The sequence below is a fragment of the Leucoraja erinacea genome, chromosome 20 (genome assembly GCF_028641065.1).
Source record: "Leucoraja erinacea ecotype New England chromosome 20, Leri_hhj_1, whole genome shotgun sequence".
Lineage (NCBI taxonomy): Eukaryota > Metazoa > Chordata > Chondrichthyes > Rajiformes > Rajidae > Leucoraja > Leucoraja erinaceus.
The window spans coordinates 22,225,827-22,243,995 of record NC_073396.1 but is presented as its reverse complement, the minus strand read 5'-3'; the positions used below and the strand labels follow the sequence as shown (position 1 = coordinate 22,243,995).

Sequence of the window (18,169 nt, the reverse complement as noted above, 5' to 3'; positions counted from 1 at the left end):
GCACTTTTTGGAGTCTGAAGAAGGGTCCCTTCTGTTCGACCTGCTGAGTTGTGTGAACACCAGAACATTGTGTGTTTTTATTTGTAAACCAGCATCTGCAGTTCCTTGTATCCATATTAATGTGCATGCCTGATAATTCTGGCGTTTCAAAAAATATTTCCTATTGATGTGATCCTGGCACAGCCGACCTCGGTGTTTAAAGCTTGCTGGCTAATGTGTTTGCTCAAGGTTATTTTGTGTGTTGTTTTGGCAGCCTGTCGAGGAATTACATCCCCAGGTCATTGGCTTCAATCAAACAATGCTCAAAATATAGATCATAGCCAGAGCTGGTTGGCACCCACTCTTGCCTTGAAGTAGGTGCTGCTGACTGGAAGCAGGTCATTTTTAATTCATTTGATCTGCACGGTGGCGCAGCAGTAAAGTTGCTGCCTCACAGCGCCAGAGACCCAGGTTCGATCCTGTCCTTGGCCTGTATGGAGTTAAGATTAGCTTAGTTTAGTTTAGTTTATTGTTACGTGTGCTGAGGTACTGTGAGAAACTTCTGATGCGTGCTAACCAGCCAGCGCAAAGACAATACATGATTGCAATCAAGCCATCCACAGTGTACAGATACATGATAATAGTAATAAGGATGCTGCCTGTGCGGAGTTTAGTTTACAAAATGTGTAGGAAGGAACTGCAGATGCAGGTTTAAACCGAAGAGTGACAAAGGGAATAATGTGAATAACGTTTAGTGCAAGATAAAATCCAGTAGTCTGATTAAAAATAGTCCGAGGGTTTCCATTGAGGTGGATAGTAGCTCTCTAGTTGTTGGCAAGATGGTTCAGTTGCCTGATAATGGAGTTTGTAAGTTCTCCCTGTGATAGCGTTTCCATCAATTTCTTCCCACATCCCCAAAACGAGCGGGCTTGTAGGTTAAGTGGTACTCCATAAATTGCCCCTAGGCTGCAGGAATGAATGTGAAGGTGGGATAACAAGGAACTAGTGTGATCAGGTGTTCGATGGTCAGCGTGGGCCAGAGGGCTTGTTCTCACGCTGTATCTCTAATCTGAACTACTCAAATCCTCAAATCCAACTTGTCTCCTCATGTGATACTGAGGGGAAATGCCACAACCTTCTTGTTTTATTTTCCAAATGCGATGCATTGCCCAGAGGTCAACTTATATTAAGACCAAGGTACACAAAAAAGCTGGAGAAACTCAGCGGGTGCAGCAGCATCTATGGAGCGAAGGAAAAAGGCAACGTTTCGGGCCAAAACCTTCTTATATTAAGACCATATGGCCATAAGATATATGAGCAGAATTTGGCCATTCGGCCCATCGAGTCTGCTTTGCCATTCGATCATGGCTGATCTATTTTTCCCTCTCAACCCCATTTTCCTGCCTTCTTCCCGTAACCTTTGACTTCCTTACTAATCAAGAACCCATCAATCTCCGCTTTAAAAATATTCTTGTAAATGTGGAATTTGACGATTAGCCTACTGTGTTGAAACATTTAGATATTTAAACATTATTATATACTTTGCAATTCCATTCTATTTATTTTAAGTGACATGATGACGATGATGATACTTTATTGTCACATATGCCTCGGTACAGTGTCATTTGTCTTTTGCATACAATACGCAAAGTACAAAAAAGGGTCGCCACGTTTCTGGTGCCGACAAAGTTACAAAAAGCACTCTGAGTCATGTTTGTCCCTCGTTGTTCTCCAATGCAGTTGCTCTGTTACTCGATGAACAGGCATGAATTTGAATGGATAGGAAAGGTTTTTGAGGTTGTGAGCCAAATGCAGGCAGGTGGAGCTGGTGTAGCTGAGGCATGTTGGTCGGCGTGGGCAAGATGGTCAAGGGCCTTGTTTTTACACTGTATGACTATGATCCAATGACTTGGCCTCCACCCCCATCTGTGGCAATGAATTCCACTGATTCACTAAACTCTGGTTAAAGAAATTCCTCCTCATTTCTGTTCTAAAGATACATCCTTTTATTCTGAGGCTGTGCCCGCTGGCTAGAGACTCTACCGCTACTGGAAACATCTTCCCCACATCCACTCTATCTAAACCTTTCTAGCTGTCACTCAATCGTCACTTTGGAAATCTTGAATTCATAACAATATATAATATTACACAAGGAACTGCAGATGCTGGAATCCTGAGACAAACACAAAGTGCTGGAGAACAAGGAACTGCAGATGCTGGAATCCTGAGACAAATGCAAAGCGCTGGAGGAACTCAGCGGGTCAGGCAGCATCTATGGAGGGAATGGACAGACATTTTGGGACAGGACCCTTCTTCTGTCTGAGCTGAAACATCGCCTGTCCATTCCCTCCACAGATGCTGCCTGACCCGCTGAGTTCCTCCAGCACTTGGTTCGGTTTATTTCAGTTTAGAGATACAGCATGGAAACAGGCCCTTCGGCCCACCAAATCCATGTCGACCAGCGATCACCCCGTACACTAGCAGTATCCTGCACACTAGGGACATGTAGCAATTTGCAGAAGCCAATTAACCTACAACGTGTACGTCTTTGGAGTGTGGGAGGAAACCAGAGCACCCGGTGAAAACCCACGCGGTCACGGGGAGAACGTACAAACTCCGTCCAGATCTCGCCCGCACACAGGATCGAGCCGGGGTCTCTGGTGCTGTCAGGCAGCAACTCTACCTCTGCACTACTGTGCCGTACATGGTGTTTGGCCATAAGTAATATGTACTTTTTTAAACTCCTAACCTGAGTTTTGATCTCTGTAAAACACATTTGTAATGGTGGTATTTAATGATTAACCTACTCTGTTCACTTGCAGGTGGCAAAAGTGGAATATGTAAGGCGCAAACCAAGATTAAAGGAGGTTATAGTGAGGTTAGAGGAGCACTTGGAGTGTACATGCACGGGTCTACAGTCCACATCAGAGCACAGAGAACATGAAGGTACTTTGCTGAGTTTAAAATGTTGTCCTATATTAATATGTCTAAAATATTTACTTTGACCAGAATATTAAATATTTGACCATTTTTGCTAAAATATCTGTATAAAATTATATCATTTGTAGCTTCTTCAGCAGTTTCTGAGCTTTCAGACTAATTGGTAGGGTTGCCACCACTAGTGTTACATTTCAAGGGATGCGTGCAATGTCACCTGGTTGTAGAAAGTAATCTACAGCATTCAGTTGGTCGCATGAAAGGGCGGTGCAGTGGCGCAGCGGGTAGAGCTGCCACCTCACAGCGTCAGAGACCCGGGTTCGATCCTGACGTCGGATGCTGTCTGTACGGAGTTGTGTGAAGTGGCATTCCAACTTTCCCACGCCACCCAATATGCTTTGTCGATATTAGCCCCACCTTCTTGCACTTGGTCCATATCCCTTCAAACCTGTACTATACTTGTGCCAGTCCAAATGTGATTTAAATATTGTGAAAGTACCTGCCACAATTACTACCTCATTCCATACACCCACCACCCTTTGTGTAAAAGAGTTGCCCCTCAGGTTCCTATTAAATCTTTCCTCCTCACCTTAAACCAGTGACTTCTGGTTTCCTGATTCCCCAACTCTGGGTAAAAGACTGTACATTTACCCTATCAATTCCATCCTCCTGTACTCCAAGGAATAAAGTCCTAACCTGCTCAATACCTCCCTGTAGCTCAGCCCCTTGAGTCCTGGCAACAATCTCATAAACCTACTCTCCACCCTTTCCAACTTAAATGTGGGGGTTTATACTGTAGGTTATTTGGCCTCCGTAAAAATTGCCCCTAGCGTGTCGGGAGTGGATGTGAAAGTGGGATAACATCGAACTAGTGTGAACAGGTGGACGGCATGGACCATGTGGGTCGAAGGGCCTGTTTCCATGCTAAGTTTCTGCACAGTGTACTGCCGTTGACAGCAGGAGGCGGAACACGACATAAAGCCGCTATTAAACAGGGTGTTTAGCAGGAAGGAATTGCAAACGCTAGTTTCCACCGAAGATAGATACAAAATGTTGGATTAACTGAGCGGGTCAGGCAGCATCAACCCGCGAGTCCTGGCAACACTCCCCACACACTAGGGACGATTTGTATGATGGCCAATTAACCTACAAACCCGCATATGTGTCTGGACCCAAAACGTCATCATTACATTTCTCCCGAGAGTCAGAGGAAGGGTTCTGATCCGAAACGTCGCCTATTCCTTTTCTCCAGAGAGTCAGAGTAAAGATTCGACCTGAAACGGCACCTTTTCTCCAGAGATGCTGCCTAACCTGTTGAGTTACTCAGCACTCTGTGTCTATCTTGGGCGTTTAGTACGTGACAGGTTGATTTATACCCACAACAGTCTATATTTCCTGGCTTTGATAAGCCTAGGGATAATGTAAAAGCTTTGGGTTTGAAGTTTGCCCTGTAATATGAAGAAAGGTAATCACCTCCTTGTATGTAAGACCTTTGTCCTCTATCTAAATGAAGGGCAGGGTAAAGGAATGATAATTTTGTTGAAACAATCTGCAGTTTTGAACTTGTTAATGTTTGAAGCATTGGACTCCTTATCGTCCATGAAGCAGGTGTGTGAACAGGAGAAGGACATTTGGTGAAACTGGGAACTGCTGATGCTGGTTTACAAAAAAAGACACAAAGTGCTGGAGTAACTCAGCAGGTCGGGCAGGAAACCCCTCCCCATCACCTTCTCCCCACACCCCAATCCCTCCTGTGCCCCACCTGGATGCGTATCCATTTCTCCTTCCCCTTCTACCCTTATTCTTTGCTCTGGCTTCACAATTTGTGCTCCTTTATCCTTATCTCACACCTCTATCTCTGGCTTTTTTGTCAGACCATCTGCCTATCAACCCCCCTCACCCCTTCAACTGTATTCATCTATCTAGTCTGAAGAAGGGCCCCGACCTGAAACGTCACCCATCCTTTTTCTCCAGAGATGCTGCCTAACCCGCTGAGTTACTCTAACACTTTGTGTCTATCCACCTATCACTCACCAGGCTTTGTCCAGCCCTTCCTATCTTCCAGTTTTCTCCCCTCCCCCACCCCACCCCACAATCAGTCTGAAGAAGGGTCGCGACCTGATACTTCACCAATCCACGTTCTCCAGAGATGCTGCCTGAACCGCTGAGTTCCTACAGCACTGTGTCTTTTTTTTTAAGATTATATAGCTATTGGGGATCCATATTATTTAATCCTGTTTTCCTGCATTCTTATTCCTTTACTCCTATATGGTTTAATAAACTCCTGAGTTTCTAAATTTGTTCTTAATTCACATTTAAGTTCACGTGTTTAACACTACAGTCTGTTGTTAATTCTTATTTGAACTTTGAAAAGGAATGGGGCTATCCAATAAATTTACAAGCAAATTAAATGAAATAAAAATGGCTTATCCAATAGACAACAGATAAATTCACAAGCAATGCAGGTAAAACGGTGACAAAATGCTCTAATAACTCAGCGGGTCAGGCAACATTTCTGGAGACCATAGACAGGTCATGTTTGGCTTTGGAACTCTTCTTCAGCCAAATGGGACCCAACCCGAAACGTCTCCCATTCTTTTCCTCCAGAGATGTGCCTGACCCACTGAGTTACTCCAGCACTTTGTGTCTATCTTTGGGATAAACCAGCATCTGCAGTTGTTTGTTTCCAAGTAAAACAGAAATGGCTATCCAATAAATTCAGAAACAATACTTGGGCAGCTTACAATCCAGCAGTATGAATATTGATTTCTCTAATTACAAGTAACCATTGCATTCCCTCTCTCTCCGTCCCTCCCCTCTAGTCACCCTGCCACTTTTACTGTTCGCATCCATATAACCGTTCGTTATCACCTCTTCCACAGCCAACAATGGTGCCAGTGTCGGATCTGATCTGTTCTGCACCTTTTCATACCTCTAGTTTCCCTCTCCCTTAACTCTCAGCCTGAAGAAGGGTCTCAGCCTGAAACGTCACATATTTCTTTTCTCCAGAGATGCTGCCTGATCCGCAGATTGACTCCAGCATTTTGTGCCTATCTAAATAAAACAAAAAAAAGGTTATTCAATGAGTTCACAAATGAAACAGAATATAGACACAAAAACCTGGAGCAGCTCAGCGGGTCAGGCAGCATCTCTGGAGAAAAGGAATAGGTGACATTTGGGTCTAGACCCTTGTTCAGACTCCAATAAATGCATGTGATGTAAATAAAATGGAAACGATAGAAAGCTGTACAAATATTGTGAACTTTAATGAAATGATAAGATTTACAATGAGGATTCCTTGTTCAGCTAACCCTTATTGTAGGGAGGAGTCACTTGAATTAGACTTTAGACTAGTGCACATATAGTGAGTTGGTGGTAACCCTGTGTTATTGGATGTCTTATCGAGCTGCTGAATTAGTAAGACTGTGATCCATGTTTGGTTAGTGGCTGCTCTGGTTCTTGCCGAGGTCTTTTAAATTCCAACACAAGTGCATTTTCTTAGGCCCTAGCACCAACCCAAAGCGTTTAAAAGGAAGAAATAGTGAAAAAATTAAAAAACGGAAGCGTAAAAAGTTAATACTGTCACCTGACAAGGATGTGTTGCCAACATAACAGCTCAGCGACCTGTGCAGGTAGGACTTGTTGAGCTGACCATCTGATAGGGGCCAGCGAACATCACGAGAGAAATGAATGATCAGATGCTATAATTTAACACAATCACATTCCAAATCTTAGCACGTCTCAGCCTGAGAGTGGGAAGAAATTATTTTTTTGATTGGCTCGACTGATTATGCCCTTTGGGTAGATTCCTCTCCTGGAAGTTGATCACTGCTTATGTTTTCTCTGCACTGATTTGTAAAGGCATGTGTCTGCACCATTCTAACCTGGCTTCATTTATCTGTACTTTTGCTGATTGTTGACTGCCTGATTTCTTATCCACGTTTCAAAATCTGTGCGCGCAAATTGATCTGTGTTTTGTGAGACGGCGCCCTGCAATTTTAACGATGTTTTTAAAAAAAATGTGTGTGTAAAATAATTTTATGCTCCATCAGGTAGATTGGAATAAATGTGTGGGGAGGAACTGCAGGTGCTGGTTTACACCGCAGATAGACACAAAATACTGGAGTAACTCAGCGGGTTAGGCAGCATCTCTGGAGAATAGGAATAGGTGACGTTTTGGATGTCGACCCGATACCTTTTCTCCAGAGATGCTGCCCGACCCGCTGAGTTACTCCAGCAGTTTGTGTCTTTCTAGATCAGAATAAATATCTTGATTCAGTAGAGTCCAGGACAGCACAGTGGCATGACGGTAGAGTGCTGCCTCACAGCACCAGAGACCCGGGTTCGATCGCGACTCCGGGTGCTGTTTGTGTGGAGTTTGCATGTTCTCCCATAGACAGCGCGAGTTTCCTCTGGATGCTCCATTTCACTACCACATCCCAAAGACATGTGCGTTTGTAGGTTAATTCGCCCTCTGTAAAATTGCCCCTAGTGTGCAGGGAGAGTATGGGAAAGTGGGATAACATGGAACTAGTGTGAACTGAGTCTCTGGCGTTGAGTTAGAAGCTCTACCAGCTGTGGCACTTTACCACCCTTATACCCGATGGTGAATAATCTGATACATCTGACGTCTATGCTATTAAACTGCACTTTTAGCATTTAGAGATGCAGCATGGAAAAAGGCCCTTCAGCCCACTGATTCCACGCTGACCCCCGATCATCCCGTACACTAGCGCTACCCTACATGCTTGCGACAATTTACAATTTGCAAAGGCCAATTATCTTACAAACGTGTACGTCTTTGGAGTGTGGGAGGAACCCAGAGAAAGCCCACGTGGTCACAGGGAGAACGTACAGACTCTGTGCGAACAGTTCCCGTAGTCAGGATTGAACCCGGGTCTCTGGTGCGGTAAGGCAGCAGCCCCACATGCTGCACCATCGTGCCGACCCAAGTTGTATGTTCCCATGACTTGAGTTACCCAGGGAGTGAATGGAGGTTGTTATAGCCCATTAGATGGACACAAAAAGCTGGAGTAACTCAGCAAGCCAGGCAGCATCTCTGGAGAAAAGGAATAGTTGATGTTTCAGGTCGAGACCCTTCTTCAGACTGAGACTCAGGTGAGAGAGAAACGAGAGGGAAATGATCATGGAGAGGTGGAGTCCATAATGGTCCATTGTTGGTTGTGGGGATGGTGATACAAACAGAGACGCTAACCAGGATGACAGTGAAACTAGTATGATGACTACGGTGGGGGAGGGACTAAGAGGGAGAGAGGATGCAAGGGAATGCTTGAAGCTAGAGAAATCAATATTCATACCGCTGGGTTGTGAGGTGCCCAAGCGAAATATGAGGTGCTGTTCCTCCAATTTGCGTTATAACCCTTCTTTTGCCCTCAGCAAGGGAGCGAAGAAATTAGGCAGGATTCCATTGCCCTAATCACTCTGCCAGGACTCCTAATTGAAAGCACTCTGGGTCACTGGGTGTGGACAATATTGGAGTGTGTTGAATAATGACTTATTTGATGGGTTAACAAAGAGCAGCCAGTTTCTGTGGAAAAAAACCCCAACATGAACTTCCTCACTGGGAGAGCGTTTGGGGATCTATAATGACTATAGACAATAGGTGCAGAAGTAGACCATTCGGCCAGCACCGCCATTCACTGTGATCATGGCTGATCATCCACAATCAGTACCCCCTTTCTGCCTTCTCCCCATACCCCTTGACTCCGCTATCTTTAAGAGATCTATCTAACTCTCTCTTGAAAGCATCCAGAGAAATGGCCTCCACTGCCTTCTGAGGCAGAGAATTCCACAGATTCACAACTCCCTGGGTGAAAAAGTTTTTCCACATCTCCGTTCTAAATGGCCTACCCCTTATTCTTAAAATAAATCTCTCCTTCTCTGTTACACAGTGGCATTGGTTGAATATCTAACTGCAATGAGCTTTATTGCAGTGCGAAGCAGCTTGCAAGGTATATATCATTTAAGCCAGCGTTTGACACTCGTGTTTGGTCTGTTATTAACACAATGTTATGTCTGGTGTTGCTTGACTACAAAGCATACACACGTGGGCTTGGGTGAGCGAGATGGAGACTGAATCAGCGTTACAGACACACATCACGATCACGCCTCTTTTGCTTGCGATATGCCACAATGCATGCTAATTTGGGGGCTTGTCAGATAACAGAACGGGTGTTGGATTCCCCATTAATTCCTGATATCTCCTCTCTTGCAGATGTAAGGTGAAAATAAGCTATACAGTAATGGAAGGCACGGACAAATACCCTTTCGTTACATTCCAAAGCCTGTACCTCAAAGGTGCTTTTATTTTGACTCGTTTCCCTTTTGCCCTCAACAAAACCTCTTTCCCCCAAAAAACGGACAATTGAGAAAAAAAAAGAAGTGGACTTAACTGTGCGGCAACAAAGAGGATGAGTGTGGCACGACGGACTGATACAACACTGCATCTTCTTTTTTTTATATATATATATGTATATATATATATAAAAAACACATGAAAAGAATCAAACAAACAAGGCATTCACGAGAGTGCAAGGAATATCGGAAAATGCTGCTGACAGGATGTGGTTTCGAGTGAACGGAGGATTATATAATGAAGAACCTATAATGGTGCTGTTAATTGGAAGGCTGCGTCTCTCTTTCTCTCTGGCTTCAGAGTGACAGACATATGAGAGGCAGAGCTCAGGCAAAAAGCCATCAACCGCGACCTACCCGACCAGAACTATCCACGAGACTATGGAGCAACCTTGCACAGTGTTCGAGTTTCTGAACGACACAGTTTCTTGTGTGGGAGGGATGGACAGCGTTGAGAAGGGATGTCTTTGACTGCACCATTAGGTGTATATTAAGCTTGCTTCTACTGGATTATTTTTAGTGTTTTATATTCAGTGGACTACTTGATATTTTATTGCATTTAGGAGACTGCACAGGTACAACTTTGCAGCACATTGTTGATTTGTTTTACTGGAGGAATATGATCTTTAACCCAAGATGTTCAGAAAATTGCAAAAAAAAAAAAAAAAAAAAATTTCAGGAAACTCTTTGCGGTTCAATATTTTCTTTCATCTCCCCTTCTTCCTACTTTCTAATTTAAATCATTTCAAGTAAAATTATTTTGCATTAATAAATGGTACAAACAAGCAGCTATCCCTGCACAGTGCAAAATGTTATATTTGTTTTATTTTGACATTCATTAACAATGCATTTTATAATTTCTCATTTTCTTAAAAGGAAAAGTATTTTCTAACATTTATTTCACTTGTGTGAAATAGTCAAAGAGTATCTGTTGAATTGAACATTATAACAATATGAACAGCAAGGACTACAAGAAGCTTGACTTTTTTTTTTAATATGTGGTCACGACATTAATTAAATATACCCAAGAAAGTGATGTCTATGGATTGGTGATGTGACTTTAAAAATACCATTCTCATTGGATTTTAGACTTTAGAGATACGGTGTGGAAACACTGAGTCCACACTGACCAGCGATCACCCTTACACTGGCACTATCCAACACCCCAAGAGACAATTTACTATATTTTTGTACCAAAGCCAATTAACCTACAAAACTGTATGTCTTAAAGTGTGGAAGTGGGGAAATCGGAGCACCCAGAAAAAACCCACGTGGTCACAGGGCGAACGTACAAACTCCGTACTGACAGCACCCGAGGTCAGGATCGAAGCTGGGTCCCTGGCACTGTAAGACAGTGTCTCTACCGTTGCGCCACCATGCCGCCCCATTTTTGGGACTTGGATTAGTTTTAAACTAGGTTTAGTTTTATTTAGTTTAGCTTCAAGATACAGCATGGAGACAGGACCTTCGGCCTACCATGCCGAGCATCAATCACCCGTTCACACTTGTTCGATGCTATTCCATTTTGTCATCCACTCCCTGCAAGTCAGGAGCTATTTCACAGAGGCCAATTAACCTACACCCTTGTGCAAATTCATTGAATCCAACATACACTCGGATATAACAAGTCAATATACATGTCGCAGGACTATCTTTTATTCATTATCATCGCACCATTATGTCTTTACTGCGTTATATATCCATCATGATTCTTCATCAAGTCTCTGACATGATTTGGCATGGAATCGACCAGAGTCTGAGAGTTTCTGAGGATCTGTTCATCTTGATGCCACAGCTGAATAATGTCCTTGATGACCCTCTGTCTCCTGGTACAGACCTTTCCTGTCGATCTCGATGGTTCAATGGTGCTTTATTGTCACATGTGCACTACACAGTGCAATTCTCTTTGCATAGATCACACATGCACGAGTCACTGTATTTTGGCGCCATTTACAAAAAGTCCAAAGTCCACTCCACGCATTCGATTCACTAGAGCAGGTAAGCCCCAGGCTGCTACAAGGCCTCCTCCATCGCCCTCGACCGTCTCGGCCCGTGAACCCACATCCCTATTCTCGTCCGGCCATCCCGGGATCACACGGGCAAAGTCCCAGGAAATATCGGAGAAATGATCCCGATGTTAGGGGAGTCCAGCACCAGGGGTCACAGTTTAAGAATAAGGGGTAGGCCATTTAGGACTGAGATGAGGAAAAACCTTTTCACCCAGAGAGTTGTCAATCTGTGGAATTCTCTGCCACAGAAGGCAGTGGAGGCCAATCCACTGGATGTTTTCACAAGAGAGTTAGAGTTAGATTTAGCTCTGAGGGCTAATGGAATCAAGGGCTATGGGGAGATAGCAGGACCAGGGTGCTGATTTTGGATGATCAGCCATGATCATATTGAATGGCGGTGCTGGCCCAAAGGGCCGAATGGCACCTATTTTCTATGTTTCTTCTATAACCATCCGCTCCTTGTGTCTGTCGTCGCCAGCAGCTCCCTCCTCCTCAGCTCTCCATCCGGTCTTCAGGGTGAGCTCGGCTGTTTCCAACCCCCCCCTACAGGCCACGGCCCGCCGAGTCTTCCTTTGACCGGTCACAGTGTTCCCGTGTGGAACCCAGCACTCCGGCGCACCCCAGTAGCCTCTCCTTGATAATTGACCACAAATTTTCAATCGCATTCAGATCAGGTGAATTATAGTAACACATCAGTCCATCGTCTTAGATGTGTGACATGATGCAAGGACTTGCTGGAATGTCCCACATCAATTTGGAAATGTCTTTGCCACTTCTGACATCACCCTACTTTTAGTTTAAGCTTTCGTTCGTCTTGGAGATACAGCGTGGAAACAGGCCCTTCGGCCCACCGAGTCCGCGCCGACCAAAGATCACCCATTCTCTAGTTCTATCCTACACACTAGTGAGAATTTGCAGAAGCCAATTAACCTACAAACCTGCACGTCTTTGCAGTGTGGGAGGAAACCGGAGCACCCGGAGAAAACCCACGCGGTCACAGAGAGAACATACAAATTCCGTACAGACAGCACCCGGAGCAATGATCGAACTCGGGTCTCTGGCGCTGTGACACAGCAACTCTACCGCTGCGCCACTGAGACTGGGACGTGAACACACAATTATATATTACCATTTTATTGCTTCAGAGGTCCAGAGGATGCGAGTTCCAGTGCCTCAATGGGATGTTGAAAGTTCAAATCCAGTTTACAAAATAGAAACAAGGAATTGCAGATGCTGGTTTACAAAGAAAAAAGACTCCGAGTTCTGGAGTAGCTCAGTGGGTCAGCCAGCATCTTCGAGGAACATGGATAGGTGACGTGATGGGTCATCACACCTTCCCTAGCCAACAATGGACCTACCAGGCAACGGCCTGCCTGAGGTCATTTATGGCCGGCCCTAATTTGTCCTCCAGCTCTTCACCTCCCCACCCCCCTCCTCCTACTTTAAGTCTGAAGAAGGGTCTCGACCTGAAACTTCACCCATACTTTTTCTCCAGAGATGCTGCCTGACTAGCTAAGTTATTAACACTTTGTGCTGGAGTAATTTAGTGCTGGTGCTGGAGTTACTCCTGACTAGCTAAGTTACTCCAGCACTCCAGCACTTGATACACCTATCACTCCAGACTGTTGATATTGGTTTATTAATGCCACCTATTTTAGGAACCTAAGGAGCAACTCTTTGTGGAACCTGAGGGGCAACTTTTTCACACAAGGGATGGTGGGTTCATGGAACGAGCTGCCGTAGGCAATAGTTGAGGCAGGTACTGTCACATGATTTAAGAAGCTTTTAGATGTGTACATGGACAGGACAGGTTTAGGGGAATTTGGATCAAACGCAGTCTTGTGGAAGAATGGAGCATGTTGGTCGGCATAGGCAAGTTGGGCCGAAGGGCCAGTTTCCACACTGTATGACTCTATATTAGTTTCCCAGCACACTGCCTTCAATGCCTTGTGTGGCTAATAGTTTACCACATATCTCATCACTTCCTCTTGAACATTGAACTGTGTTTGATTCGGCCATTTGCAAGATCAAATATCAATTTCTATTTGTGAAATGTGATTCTCGTCATGTCTGCAAGATCAGGAAAGATGCAGGTTAAGGGCGAGGTTTGTCAGTTCATCGTATCTGGGGCTGGCTGAGTGAATTGATACAGATGTTGTGGGCCAAAGGGCCTGTTCTTGTGCTGTACTGCTCTTTCACATGCATGTTCTCCCCTGGGTTATAGTTCAGGGGCAGGAATTTGTACAGGTGCTCATTGACTGCATTGCATTGCAGTGCACGCACAACTCTGCGAGTCTGAGACATCGCATTTGTTCAGTAGACAGCCGCACCCTTTGTGGTACGCTGCTCAATGTGGTGCAATATTCACACAGCAGGAAGATTGATGGTTATATTTTAGACCGGATTTTTGTTGGGACATTGACTTCAATCCAGTTCCAGCATTGTGAACAATTTGATGAAAGTTTGGGAGAGGTTGATAGACACAAAGTGTTGGAGTAACTCAGTGGGTCAGGCAGCATCTCTGGAGAAAAGGGATGGGTGATGCTTCGGGTCGAGACCCTTCTTCAGACTAGGACTTTATTCCTTAGGGCAACAGGAGGCTAAGGTGTGGTCTTATAGAGTTGTATAAAATGGTGAGGGGAATGAGAGGGTGTATGCACAGAGTCTTTTACCCAGTGTAGAGATATCAAGATCCAGAGGACATAGATTTGAGGGGCAAGATTTAACAGGAACCTGAGGGGCACTTTTTTCCACACAGAGGGCGGTGGGTATATGGAATGAGGTGATATATGGAATGAGCTGCCAGAGGAGGTAGTTGCAATAACAACATTTAAAAGACACTTGGACCGGTGCATGGGTAGGAGAGGTTTAGAGGGATGTGGGCTATCTGCGGGCAGGTATAGCTAGTGTAGATGGGGCATCTTGGCCGGCATGGGCAAGTTGGGCCAAAGGGCCCGTTTCCGTGCCGTTGGACTCCAAAGCACCGTAGAGGTCTATTATGAGACAGAAAGTGGCATATTTAGCATTTAACTGGGCTGTGGGTTATTAGGGTGGAAGTGTCAAAGACTAGAGGCCATAGCTTTAAGGTCGGAAAGGGAAAGTTTGAAGGAGATGTGTGAGGCACAATTTTACACAGAGTGGTGAGGGATTGGATCACAACGCGAGGCGTGACGGTGGAGGCAGGTACAATAGTGGCCTTCGAGAGGCTTACAGATATGCACATGGATATGAGTCGCGTGTAGGCAGAGGAGAGTGGTTTAACGTGGCATCTTGTTCCACACCTGTAGACATTGCAGCACAAGAGCCTGTTCCTGTGCTGTACTGTTCCGTGTCCTAAGGTGGGATTGAGGCAAGGGATCTTGCAGCTGCACAGGGTTTCATGGTTTGGAAGTTCTCCACCTCAACCCCTTTCCCCTCCCCCTCTCCCCTCCCAAATGTGCATATCAGAATATCACATCAAACATCAATGTGCTCATGACCCCTCTGTGAAGTGCAACGCTGGTTGAGTATGTCATCATGCGAGCGAGCCAACTTTACCCCTGTTATTCACAACCACAAAGCAGCAGCAACTTCAATGAAATGTGATATTTATACACTTTGGAGCTAATCCGTGTACTATTTCTGTTAACTGCTTCTTTGGACTAAATCTGCTCTTGGTTATGCTAGAAAATGATTCATCTCCAGGACAGTTGTACGCTGACACTTTCAATTCCTTTGTCTTTCATGGGATGTGGTCCAAATATATTTTCAAAAAACTGCCTAAAGTTCCCTGTGTTTATTTCTGCTCTGCCTCTCCTCTGATGTAAGTGATAGTTCGGAGCTGAGGTGTGATCCGTTTGCACTTTGGGTGTCTTGCTAAGATACCCTTCTCGGGTAAACATTTCATGTAACTCCCCAAACCCCCCCACCCACCCCTTCATCCTGTGCTGTCTTCCAACCCCAGCGAGCACACAATTTGTCCACCATCTGCCCTTGCCCATCTCCTTTCCCTCTTTCATACACTCATCTCCCATCGCCGAGTCCCTCGTTTCTCTTTTAATCCCCTCTTTCTCCCCCCGCCCCCTATATCCCTCCCTCCAGCTTTACATTTCACTCCTCCTCTTCTCTCCTCATCTGACACCCTTTTGCCTCCTCTTCCCCTCCAGCTTTTGTCATCTACTCCACCCATCTGGCAATCAAACTCTTCCCCTCCCCACCCCACCTGTATCCATCTATCGCTCGTGTAGGAAGGAACTGCAGATGCTTGTTTATACTGAAAATAGACGCAGATTGCTGGAATAACTCAGTGGGTCAGGCAGCATCTCTGGAGAGAAGGAATAGGTGATGTTTTGAGTCTGAAGAAGGGTCTCGACCCGAAAAGTCACCTATTCCTTTTCTCCAGTGATGGTGCCTGACCCGCTGAGTTATTCCCAAGATTTTGTGTATCTCCACCTATCACTTGCCAGACTTTAACCTGATCACACTTCACTTTTCCAGCTTTCACAACCCCTCCCACTCCAATCAGTCTTGACCCGAAACGTCTGTCCATTCCCTTCCACATTTCGCTGCCTGAGCTGCAGCAGCTCATATTTTGCTTGGGCAGCTTACAACCAAGTGGTAGGTGTGTTAATTTCTCTCATTTCTAATAACCCCTGCATTCCCTCTCTTCCCCCCTCCCCCACTGTAATAATCCTAATAGTCCCACTGTTTGCATCGTTTTGTAATCACCTCTTACCCAGCTAACAAGGGGCTATTATGGGCCAGGTTTGTTCTGGCCCATTCCTACCTCTAGTTCCCTCTCCCCCCTCTACCTTCAGTCTGACGAAGGGTCCCGACCCGAAATGTCACCCATCCTTTATCTCCAGGGATGCTGCCTGACCCGCGGAGTTACTCCAGCACTTTGTGCCTATTTGCTGAGTACCTCCGGCACTGTGTGTTTTGCTCAGGATTCCATCGTTTGCAGTATGATGGAATCCCCGGGATGGCGGGACTGTCATATGTAGATAGAATGGAGCGGCTGGGCTTGTATATTCTGGAATTTAGAAGGATGAGAGGCAATCTTATTGAAACATATGATTAAGGGATTGGACACGCTAGAGGCAGGAAAAATGTTCCCGATGTTGGGGGAGTCCAGAACCAGGGGCCCAAGTTTAAGAATAAGGGGTGGGCCATTTAGGAAAAACTTTTTCACCAATCTGTGGAATTCACTGCCTCAGAAGGCAGTGGAGGCCAATTCTCTGGATACTTTCAAGAGAGAGTTAGATAGAGCTCTCAAAGATAGCGGAGTCTGGGGATATGGTGAGAGGCAGGAATGTGGATGATCATGGAATGTGAATGGCTTGAAGGGCCAAATGGCCTACTCCTGCACCTATTGTCTATTGCCTATTGTCTATTGTAACCTGTGTCTCCAGGACGTTTCGGGTTGGAACCCTTCTTAGGTCTGAAATTCGAAACATTTACTGTGTCACTGAATGGTAATAGGACACAATTTCATGCAATGTAGAGTTAAAATCAGTTAAATGAACATGGACAGGGAATTGGATCGCAGCCTTTACAGACTGCAAGATGCTGCCAGTCTTTGGGTTGGGTCCCAGGGATATCACAAGGTTTCCTTTGAAGTTCTGGTCTTAATTTTCCATAACAATGAAAGAAACAAAAGCTTGCACATTTCTGAAGCATCTTTCACTACACTCGGACATCCCAAGATGGATCAATTGCACCTCTTGACCTTCAGCATCTGCGTCTCGTCATGGTACGATTGCTTTGAGTAATTATACTATGATAAGTCTGCACCTCATTTTGTTAGCGGTTGGCTCCACTTTATATTCCCGTCTGCTTAAACACGGAGGAGTTATGCCCTTCAATTTTTGCAGGAACTCTCAATGTACGATGTTCCGTGTCTTCTGAAGTGAATGAATTTCTTTCCGTTCCTCGATAAGGCACAGCACACCGATTACTAACCGTGGGAGAGTTTAAATCCCATCGCTGAGCCAGTATATTGGCCAGCATCATGGATTCTCATCAAATTATTTGGCTAAAACCAAAATGAAGGTTGGATTCAGGTCACAGTAGGGTTTAAGTTTAGGTTTAGATTTATTATTGTCACCCGTACATGTACAGTGAAAAGCTTTATTTTGCATGCTTTCCGAATAGATCAACTAGTAGATAGATACAATATGCTGGAGTAACTCGCAGCATCTCTGGAGAAAAATAATAGGTGCCATTTCAGGTTGGAATCCTTCTGCAGACTGGTAGATCAAATGGTAGAGTTGCTGCCTTTTGCTGCCAGGACACAAGGCCCTGGCCTGTCGCTGGGGATTAGTTTAGTCTAATTTAGTTTAGATTAGTTAGTTTAGTTAGGTTTATTGTCACGTGTACTAAGGTATAGTGAAAGCTTTTTTGTGTGCTAGCCAGTCAGTGGAAAGACCATACATGATTACAATCAAGCCATCCACAGTGTACAGATACATGATAAAGGGAATAGCGTTTAGTGCAAGGTGAAGTGCGGTAGAGTCCAAATAGACAAACTAAGACTTTATTCCTTGGAGCACAGGAAGCTGAGGGGTGATTTTATAGAGATGTATATAGTCATGAAGGGAATTGATAAGGTGAATGTAGTCTTTCACCCATGGTAGGGGGAATCAAGAACCAGAGGGCATAGGTTTAAGGTGAGAAGGGAAGATTTAATGGGTCGAGTGGGCTGAAGGGCCTGTTTCCGCGCTGTGTGACTATTACATATGGCCAATCTTTTGTTTTTTCAGTTTTAGTTCTAGAGATACAGTGTGGAAACAGGCCCTTCGGCCCACCGAGTCCGTGCCAACCGGTGATCGCCATACACTAGCACCATCCTACACGCTAGGGACAATTCACAATTTTGACTGAAGCCAATG

General features: G+C 44.9%; 1 protein-coding gene across 2 annotated transcripts in view; it reads left to right on the top strand.

Annotated features, from left to right (window-relative positions):
- The window catches only part of LOC129706951 (platelet-derived growth factor subunit A-like), a 58,574-nt gene extending 49,256 nt beyond the window's left edge, over positions 1-9,318 (top strand). The window contains exons 5-7 of one of the 2 annotated variants that reach the window (XM_055651626.1): positions 2,802-2,925; positions 6,419-6,548; positions 9,152-9,318. In XM_055651626.1, the coding sequence (XP_055507601.1) occupies positions 2,802-2,925; positions 6,419-6,528 (234 nt within the window). In that variant the 3' untranslated portion in view covers positions 6,529-6,548; positions 9,152-9,318. The remainder of the gene's footprint in view (positions 1-2,801; positions 2,926-6,418; positions 6,549-9,151) is intronic. The other variant, XM_055651627.1, reaches the window with a different exon arrangement.
- Positions 9,319-18,169: the final 8,851 nt, after the last annotated feature.